The sequence below is a fragment of the Elephantulus edwardii genome, unplaced genomic scaffold, assembly GCF_000299155.1.
Source record: "Elephantulus edwardii isolate Elephantulus edwardi_28Jun2011 unplaced genomic scaffold, EleEdw1.0 scaffold00274, whole genome shotgun sequence".
NCBI lineage: Eukaryota > Metazoa > Chordata > Mammalia > Macroscelidea > Macroscelididae > Elephantulus > Elephantulus edwardii.
The window spans coordinates 2,423,160-2,432,988 of NW_006400024.1; the positions used below are offsets into that span (position 1 = coordinate 2,423,160).

The 9,829-nt window shown below is 44.3% G+C and overlaps 1 protein-coding gene across 1 annotated transcript in view; it reads right to left on the reverse strand.

The window, feature by feature from the left end:
• Positions 1–9,829, reverse strand: part of TRIP13 (thyroid hormone receptor interactor 13) — a 29,109-nt gene that overhangs the window by 5,372 nt on the left and 13,908 nt on the right. The window contains exons 7-9 of the mRNA XM_006900170.1: positions 1,876–1,939; positions 1,445–1,531; positions 957–1,063 (exon numbers count right to left, since the gene is read on the reverse strand). Coding sequence (XP_006900232.1) covers positions 957–1,063; positions 1,445–1,531; positions 1,876–1,939 — 258 coding nt within the window. The remainder of the gene's footprint in view (positions 1–956; positions 1,064–1,444; positions 1,532–1,875; positions 1,940–9,829) is intronic.

Consider the following 9,829-nt stretch of genomic DNA (forward strand, 5'->3'; position numbering starts at 1 on the left):
ACAGCTGATATTGAGCTTCTCCAGCGGTTCTTTCCGCAGATGTAATCTATCTGATTCCTATGTATACCATCAGGTGAAATCCATGTATATAATCTGCGTTTATGTGTCTTAAAAAACATATTTGCGGGGAGCTCTGGTGGCCTAGTGGCAAGAAGCTGCACTGCAATCCCAGAGGAGCACGGTTCGAATCCACCAGATGCTCTGCCAGGAAAGGAGGGACAATCTCCTCCTGTACCTGTCAGATCCAATTTGACGGTACACTCACACAAAATAATAAAAATTAAAAAAAAACAACAAAAACATATTCGCAATGAATAAGTCATTGTGCAAAATTTGATCATCCACTCTCCAGCTCCATTTCTGTCACCGAGTCCATGTTTTCCAACTACTAAATCTTTTCTGTTCCCAACTTTTGCATTCCAGTCACCTATTATTATCAATGCATCTTGATTGCATGTTCGATCAATCTCCAATTGTAAAAGTTGGTAAAAATCTTCTATCTCTTCTTCCTTGGCTCTGGTTGTTCATGCATATATCTACAGGAAGTAAGGCAGTGACATATGAGTAACCTGAGCACACAGCCCAAGGGTGAGATGGCGCCATGTGCTCATCAGCTGCTGCAACAAGAAGCTACTGAGCCTTGTGAAGCTTTCAATAAGCCCCGCAACACGGTGCTGGAGAGGATGCTGAAGGATGTGTGCGCCGAGGGCCCCAAGAGCCATAAGGGAACAAGTCACAGCCCAGAAGTTCCGGATGGGACTCAATCACTGTTGGCCTGCAGCATCCATCAACTACAGCCGGCCCTGCCTCACACCTGCCTCCCGCAGTCCCTCAGAGACCTGACCCATACTGGGAATAATAATGTCCCTGTGTGGTTTTTCTACTAAAATTAAACACCTAAAAAGTGCACTTATTCCAGTCGGAGTGCTGACATCCTGTTGAGGGCCACGCCCTACCTTTTAATCTGGTCTATTTGGGTCAGGACAGCATTGACCACTCGGATGGCATCAGAGGGCTCGGTGCCTGCCCGACAGGCATTTCGGGCCGCGGTCAGGCTCTCGACCTACAGGGGTGACACACAGTCAACAGGACAGCACCAGCTGATAGGGGGCAGTAGCATCGTGGGGGAATGGGCCTCGAGCAGGCGAGCAAGTGCACAAATGTGTGTGAACCCAGACACGCCATCTGGGAGGCAGGGGCAGCGAATGGAAGACAACAGCAAGGTCAGAGCCAGGGCTGGACGGGGGGTGGAGGTCAGGGCCGGGGCTGGACAAGGGGTGGGAGGTCAGGGCCGGAGCTGGACGAGGGGTGGGAGGTCAGGGCCGGGGCTGGACGAGGGGTGGGAGGTCAGGGCCGGGGCTGGACGAAAAAAGGCAGCACACCCTGTGGCAGTGAAGTTCAGAAATGCCCCACAATGAAAGCGTGCAAAGCTGAGTGGTCTTACCTCATCGATGAGCACGAATACCAAAGCCTCTTTGTCGTCTATCAGATCTTGAATCTTCTGGAACATCTTGGTCACCAGCTTGCCACTCTATAAGCACCATGTACCATCAGTGTCTAGCTGTGCCGAAGCCTGTGTAAGTGTCTAGCTGCTCAAAGTCCCCACAGCCCATGTCCCCTGGACACTGCTCCCTGCTCTAGGACCAGCCAGCCAGATGGTGTGAGATGCGTGCTGGTTGGCGTGAGATGCCTGGAGTGGTCACTCTGCACTCCTGCTGCGCTCTGGGCCCCTAACAGCAGGTCAGCCTAGCACTCATCTCCCACTGCTATGTCCAGCCTCACCCATGCCCACGCCCCGCCCACTACCTGCCTAACCCACAAGGTGTGTCAGCTGCAGCAGCGGACAATGCAGAAGTCGCATCAAAATGAACTTACCTCGGAAAACCACTTAGAAAAGAGGCTGTGGCTATTTATTTCAACTAACTGACCGTAGCGATACCTAAGATGATGAAACAAAAAAGGGGAGAGTTAAGAAAATCCTTGAACACGCCATCCATCCACTGATTACAACATCTGGCTTCCCAGCATGCAGGGTCAGCTCTCGAGGACCTGGAAATCAACAGGGAGGAAACGACGCACCAAGGACACCGGTGTACTGAGGGGCTCTATGATGGAGCCAACTAAGCTTCGAAAACGAAGGACGGAGTAGAAGGAAGGAGTAATGAGAACCGACGAGAGTACTACCCTCAGCTAAGGAGCTGTGCTACCAATGCAAAGGCCGGAGTCTGAATCCCGCAGTTGCACGGAGCTACGTCCGGCCCCTGAAAACCTGCAGCAGGTAACGCGACAAGAGTGAAAGCATCATCTTCCTATAAAATAGAAAAAGAAATGGGAAGGTATGACCTAATGCACTTAAACCTGAAAGTGACTTTTAAAATGTACTCAAAATATAAGTTCCTCTTCTTGAAATATATCATCAGCATGACGATAGCTAACAGAACACACTAGAAGCATCAAGAGTTCCTTGGTTAGAGTGGAACTGTCCCTCCTCAAGCCCCAACTCCAGGAAGCCATAGAGCGCACAGGGACTCATTTCCAGAGCTAAACCCTCTCATGCAGCCCCCAGAGGCAGAGGCTTGGATGCCCCCTCCACCCCGCCACCAACACAAGCATGGGCCAGTGGAAACAACCGAAACAACAGCTCCTCAACTTCCTCGAGGCCGCTGGCAAAAGATGGGGACAAGTAAAAGCCCACGTCTTTCGTTTGAATGTCAAATGTCCTCAGAAGGAAAAAAACATTACTTTCTAAAAGCAACAGTGGCGCCCTTTATAGTTAAGGAAAGATTTGACTAATTTACTAATACTGTTAAATACAAAAAAGCAGGGAAAAACCCTAGCCAGCCCAATGCAGTAAAGATCATACCAAACGTTAAACCATACTGTAAAACATCGAGGAGAATGAAGACCGTTCCAGGTGTGCCCAGGCTTCAGATGTCCTGTGTGGCACAAAGGATCAACCACTTGACTCCAAGATAAAAGCTGGTGGCTGAACCCATGTCACACTGTCTCGGGAGACAGGCCTGGCTTCGCTTCCCAGAGGGCACAGCAGTGAGAAATGTGAAGTTCTACTCCGTACATATGGGTCACCAGGAGTAGAAACTGATACAGTAATAGCTAACAAGATAAAATATGTATTTCCAGGTTTTTGTACTTGAAAGCATAGTTGTTTTATGTGCCATTGAGTTGCTTGTGACTCATAGCAAACCTATGTACAAGAGCCCTAAATCCTGCTCTATCCTGTGCCAACCTCACTGTTTCTGACACACTCTACTCACTGAATTGATCCATCTCATCAAGGGTCTTCCTCTCTTGCCCTGTTCTTCTCCAAGGACTGGTCTCTCCTTGCAATATGTCCAAAGTATGTCAGACGAAGCTTCAGAATCCTTGCCTCCAAGGAACAGCCCGGTTTTACCCTCTCCAGGACAAACCTGTTTGTTTTCCTAGCAGTCCATGATATATGCAACACTTTTCTCTAGCACCACAGCTCAAAGGCATCAATTCTTCTATCATCCCTAGTCATTGTCCAGCTGATGCACAGCACGCTATTGCAAAGACTACAGCCTGGATCAGATGCACCTTAGTCTCCAGCCTGATGTTGTTGTTCTTCAGTACTCTAGAGAGGTCCCTGACAGCTGTCTTTCCCAGTGCAAAGAGTGTTGATTGCGGAGCCAAGCAAACTAAAACTGTTAATAATCTCCATCTCTTCACTGTCCATAATGATGCTGCCAATCGGCCCAGCGGTGAGAATCCTTGTTTTCTTGATGTCGAGCGTCAACATATATTGAAGGCTGCAGTCCTTGACCTTCTGCTGCAAGCGCCTCAGGTCCTCCTCAGTTTCAGCAAGCAGGGTTGTGTGATCTGCATATCGGAGGTTGTTGATGAATCTTCCTCCAATCCTAATACCACATTCCTCCTCGTACAGCCCAGCATCCTGGTAATTTGTTCAGCACACAGATTGAAAAGGTATGGAGACAGAATACATCTCTGACGGACCCCCTTCTTGATTCTGAACCACGAAGTGTCTCTCTGCTCTGTTCTGACGACTGCCTCCTGGTCCAAGCATATGTTTCTCATAAACAAAATCAATGGGTTCTCATTCTTCCCAGAGTCAGCCACAGTTTGTTGTGATCCACAGAGTCAAAAGCCTCCACATAGTCAATGAAACACAGATATACATTCCTCTGGTACTCTCTGCTTTCTGCCAAGATCCATCTGACATTAGCTACAATATCCCTAGTACCATGTCCTCTTCTAAACCCAGCCTGCACACCTGGCAGTTCTCTGCTAATGTATTGCTCCAGTCATTTTTGGATCATTTTCAGCAGAATCTTGCCTGCATGTGATATTAATAATATTGTTTGATAACTTCCGCACTTTCTTTTTTTTTTATTATTTTTTTTTTAACTTCTGCACTTTCAAATCACCTTTGTTTAGAATGGGAACAAATATTGATCTCTTCCAGTCAGTTGGCCAGCTGGCTGTCCTCCAGACTTCTTGGCACAACTTAGCGAGCACATCCAGGGCAGCTTCTCTTTGTTGAAATATGTCAACTGGTACACCATCAACTCCTGGAGCCTTGCTTTTTTGCCAGTTCTTTCAGAACAACTTGAACTTCTTCCTTCATCAACACAGGCTCTTGTTCATAAGTTGTTTCATGAAATCCTTCTGCGTCAGCCAATTCCTTCTGGTACAGTGACCCTGTAAACTCCTTCCGCCTTCTTTTAATGTTTCTTGGATCATTTAACATTCTGTGCAAAGCATCCTAAGTATTGCCACTTGTGGCTTGAATTTTTCAATTTGTTTAGCTTAAGAAATGCCAAGCGTGTATGGCCCTTTTGATTTTCTGTCTCTAGCTCTTTGCACATTACATTATAATACCTTACTTTGTCATCCCTAGCTGCCCTTTGAAATAGTTCCTTTAATTTCTTCCTTTAGCTTTGGCTTCTTGGTGCTCTAATGAAATATTCAGAGTCTTATCTGACATCCACCTTGGTCTTTTCTTCCTCTTCTGCCTTTGTAATGATCTTTTGTGTTCTTCATGGACGATACTGATATCCTCCCATAGGTCATATGGTCTTCACTCACTGGTGTTCAAGGCCTCAAACCTGTTCCTGAGATGGTTCTGAAATTCCTCTTATAATACTGTCTTCATGTTTTAAAAAATATTTTCCACCACTGCTGCACCTTTTCTTTCTCCCCTCCCTGCCCTTGCTCCAAGTTGCTCTCATACATACAATGGCTAGTTCCCTATTCCCTCGAACAGCTCTTCCCCTCATCTGTTCTACTCACTGTAGAACACTACTACACTGTAGTGCTCATTATCTACTTTCTCCATTCTCTCCCCAAACCTTCCCCCAGGTCTGTCCAATTTTATAACAGCAGTGTTAAGCAGCATTTGCCCTTCTGTGACTGAGGTATCTTATTCAGTGTCATGTCCTCCACTTCCCCACGTTGTGTAATGTTTTAGGAGTTGTTTTTCAATGCTGTGTAGTATCCCATTATGTGAATGTACCATAGTTTTTCTATCCATTCATCTGTTGATGGGCACTTGGGTTGCTTCCGTCTCTTTGATACTGTAACGCCAGCAATAAACATGGGTGTGCATACATCTATTTGAGTTGAGGCTCTGGTTTATTTAGGGTATAATACCATTAGTGGAGTTGCTGGGTCAAATGGTATTTCTATTTTCAACCTTTTTTTTTTAGTTTTTTTAAAATTTAAATTTATTATTAATTTTGGTAAAAATTTAGAGACTTTGGATTTCCATTCATTGTTGTACTTTTCTCCCCTCTCAACCCTCCCCCCTAGTACACTACCCTCTTGGAAAAGTAAAATTCTTTCACTGTTTTACAATCCCTCCCCCAGGTCCACTCCACCATGTAGCTTCTCCCTAGACTCCTGTCATGACAAAAATACCTAATCACGTCCCTTTTAAACAGTTTTCTCCCTCATCTGTTTCAATGCAGTATACATTACTGAACCCGTCTTTCTCAGTCTTTTCTCAACCCCAAGGCCAGTCCTGTTTTACAACAGTGGCACCATGCAGTAGTTGTCCTTTTGTAACTGAGATACTTTACTCAGCATAATGTCCTCCAGGGTCACCCATTTTGAATAATAGTGCATAAGTTCCTTGTTTTTCAATGCAGCGTAGTAGTCCATTGTGTAAATATACCACAGCTTCTCTATCCATTCATTTGTTGATGGGCCCTTAGGTTGTTTCCAACTCCTTGCTATTGTGAACAAAGTCGCAATAAACATAAGTGTGCATATATCTGCTTGGGTGGCAGTTCTGGTGTCTTTGGGGTATATTCCCAGTAGTGGAATTGCTGAGTCAAATGGTTTCTCTATTTGCAACTTTTTGAGAAAGCGCCATACTGCCTTCCACAGTGCTTGTACCGTTTTACACTCCCACCAAAAGTGAATCAGGGTTCCAGTTCCTCCACAACCTCGCCAGCATTTGTTGCTTGCTGTTCAGTCAAATTTTGCTATTCTATCTAGGGTGAGATGATTATCTCATAGTTGTTTTTATATTCAACTTTTTGAGAAAGTGCTAGACACTTTTCATAGTGGCTGTACCATTTTACATTCCCACCAGCAGTGAGTAAGAGTTTCAATCTCTCCTCAACCTCACCAGCATTTGTTGTTTGCTGCTCTGTTGAACTTCGCTATTGTTGCTGGGGTGAAGTGATTTACCTCATCTGTTGTTATTGCTAGGTGCCACCGAGCTGAGTACAACTCACAGCAACCCTAAGAACAGCAGATCTGAATCCTGTCCTGTCCTGCGGTATCCTCACACCTCCTGACACATGGGCCCATTCCAGCAGTCACCGTTGTCAATCCACCTTGCTGAGGGTCTTTCTCTCCTTTGCTGACCCTCCACCCTTCCCAGCATCATGTCCCTTTTCTAGCAATAGGCCTGAAGTATGTGACGCAAAACATCATCCTCCTTGGCTCCAAAGAGCACTCTAGCTACACCCTCTCCAAGACATGTTTGTTTGTTCTCTTTGCCGTCCATGGGATGTTCAGTGCTCCTCTCTAAAACCAAAACTCAATGGCATCAATTCTTCCGTCAACCTTATTCATCGTCTAGCTCTCACATGCATAGTAAGTGATCAGAAAGACCACGGCCTGAATCAGACGGACCTGAGTCCTCAAATTGACATCATCACACCTCAATAATTTGGAGAGGTTCCTAACCGCAGACTTTCCAATGCAGTATGTCTCCTGCTTTCCTGACTGATGGTACCAAGGGTACCAGTTAATTGTGAATCAAAGTATGATGAAGTTGTTGACAGTTGCAATCTATTCTCCATCCATACTGATGTTGCCTATCAGCTTAGTGGTAAAAACCTTTGTTTTCTTGACACTGAAATGCAATCCAAATTGAAGATTGCATTCTTTGATTTTCTCCAACAAGTGCTTCAAGTCCTCCTTACTTTTAGCAAGCAAGGTTGTATCATTTGCATATAGCAGGTTATTGGTGAGTCTCCCTCTGATCTTGATGCCACACTCCTCTTCATAGAGTCCAGCATCTTTAATAATTTACTCAGCATACAGAATGAATAGGTATGGAGATAGAATGCAACCCTGACACACTCCCTTTTCGATGTTAAACCATACTCTGTGACAGCTAGGGATTTTGAGTATTTCTTCATGCGTGTGTTTGTTATCTGAATGTCTTCTTTGATGAATGTCTATTCATATCATGTGCTCATTTTGTGACTGGGTTGTTTACCGTTTTCTTGTTGAGGCTCAGGAGTATTCTACAAATTTTACATTTAAGTCCCCTTCCCTCTTTTTTTTTAAACTTTGCTACCAGGTGGATCATTGGATGTCTTTGACTGAGGATATCTTAATGGAAATAAGAAACACCTTTTTGCCAACTCTCTTCCTTGAATAATAAAATATGAATGATGAACATTTAAAAAAAGAGAGAGAGAGAGACCTATATTTGCTCCCATTCCGAAGAAAGGTGACCCAACAGAGTGGAGAAATTATTGAGCAATATCACTAATATCACATGCAAGAAAGCAAAAGTCTGTTGAAAATTATCCAAAACCAACTGGAACAGCACATCAAAAAAGAACTGCCAGATGTGTAGGTTGGGTTTAGAAGAGGTCGTGGTATGTACAACACGGAAGGAAAAAAACCCCAAAAACTATAACTGCCGAGGTTGCTTATGTACAAACACCTCCCAGGATTTGTTGCCTGATGGTTTAGAGTCATGGTTTCCTGGGACATCCCAGTTAGTTGGCCTAATGATGTTCTCAGCCCTTCTGTTTTATCTCTTCATTCCCTGGTGTGTTTTTTTTTTAAAATGAGATTTTAATGAAGGTTTATACAGAACTAGGATTTCCATTCATTCATTGTTGTACATTTTCCTCCCCCCACCTCCAGTTTGCTTTTTTGTTTGAAAAAAAGGAAGAGTTTTTTCACAGTTGTCTAATACCCCACCCCAAGCCCAGCCCACATTTCCTGGTCTTTTAAAAACTCCCTAGCAGCCACCCAAGGGACAATGATTGGTCTCTACTGACCTAGAGCAAAGAAGAATCTTGATCAAAAGAGGGGAACTGCAGAACAGAATTTAAAATTCTTGTAGAATCCAGATATTCTGGAGCCATGGAAGCTAAATAAACCACTAAAACAAAACAAAACAAACAAACAAAAAACCCCCACAAAAACAACAAAAAAATGAGGTCACGGTAGCAGGGATATTATAGCTAATGTTAGATGGATCTTGGCAGAAAGCAGAGAGTACCAGAGGAATGTCTGTATTTCATTGATATGCAAAGGCATTTGACTATGTGGATCCCAACAAATGATGTCAAACTCTGAGAAGAATGGGAATCCTAGAACACTTGATTGTGCTTACGTGAAACCTATACTTGGACCAGGAGGCAGTTGTCAGAACAGAGTGAGGTGACATTTCATGGATCAAAATTGGGAAGGATGTGTCCTATTTTCATACTTTTTCAATCTATATGCAGGACAGATCAACTGGGAGGCTGGGCTCTATGAGAACTGTGGTATCAGGACTAGAGGCAGACTCATCAACAATCTGCATTATGCAGATGACACAACCATGCTTGTTAAAATTGAGAACTGGGAGCTCTGGTGGCCTAGTGGCAAGAAGCTGTACTGCAATACCAGAGGTGTGCAGTTCGAATCCACCAGATGCTCTGCTGGAGAAGGAGGGACACTCTCTTCCTGTACCAGTCAGATCTCATTTGACAGTACATGCACAAAAAATAGTAATTAAAAAAAATTGAGGAGAACCTACGGTGCTTGCTGCAAAAGGTCAAGGACTGCAGCTTTCAATATGAATTGAAGCTCAACATCAAGAAAACAAAGATTCTCACCACTGGGGCAATTGGCAGCATCATGACAGACAATGAAGAGATTGAGATTATTAACAGCTCCAGTTTGCTTGGCTCCACAAGCAACACTCTTGGTACCTGCAGCCAGGAAATCAAGACGTATTGTATTGAGAAAGTCTCCTGTCAGGGACTCTGCAAAGTACTGAAGAGGAATGATGTCAGTCTGGAGACTAAGGAGCGCCTGATCGAGGTCACAGTCTTTGCAATTACTTGCTATGCATCAGAAAGCTGGACAATGGCTAGGGATGATAGAGAACTGATGATGCCATTGAGCTGCAGTGCTGGAGAAGAGTACTGAATATACAATGGACAGCCAGGAGAACATAAAAAAGTGAAATTTAAAAAAGTAATTTAACAACTATGCGATATCATCTCACCCCAGTCAGAATAGCAAAATTTAACAGAACAGCAAGCAACAAATGCTGGTGAGGTTGTGGAGAAACTGGAACCCT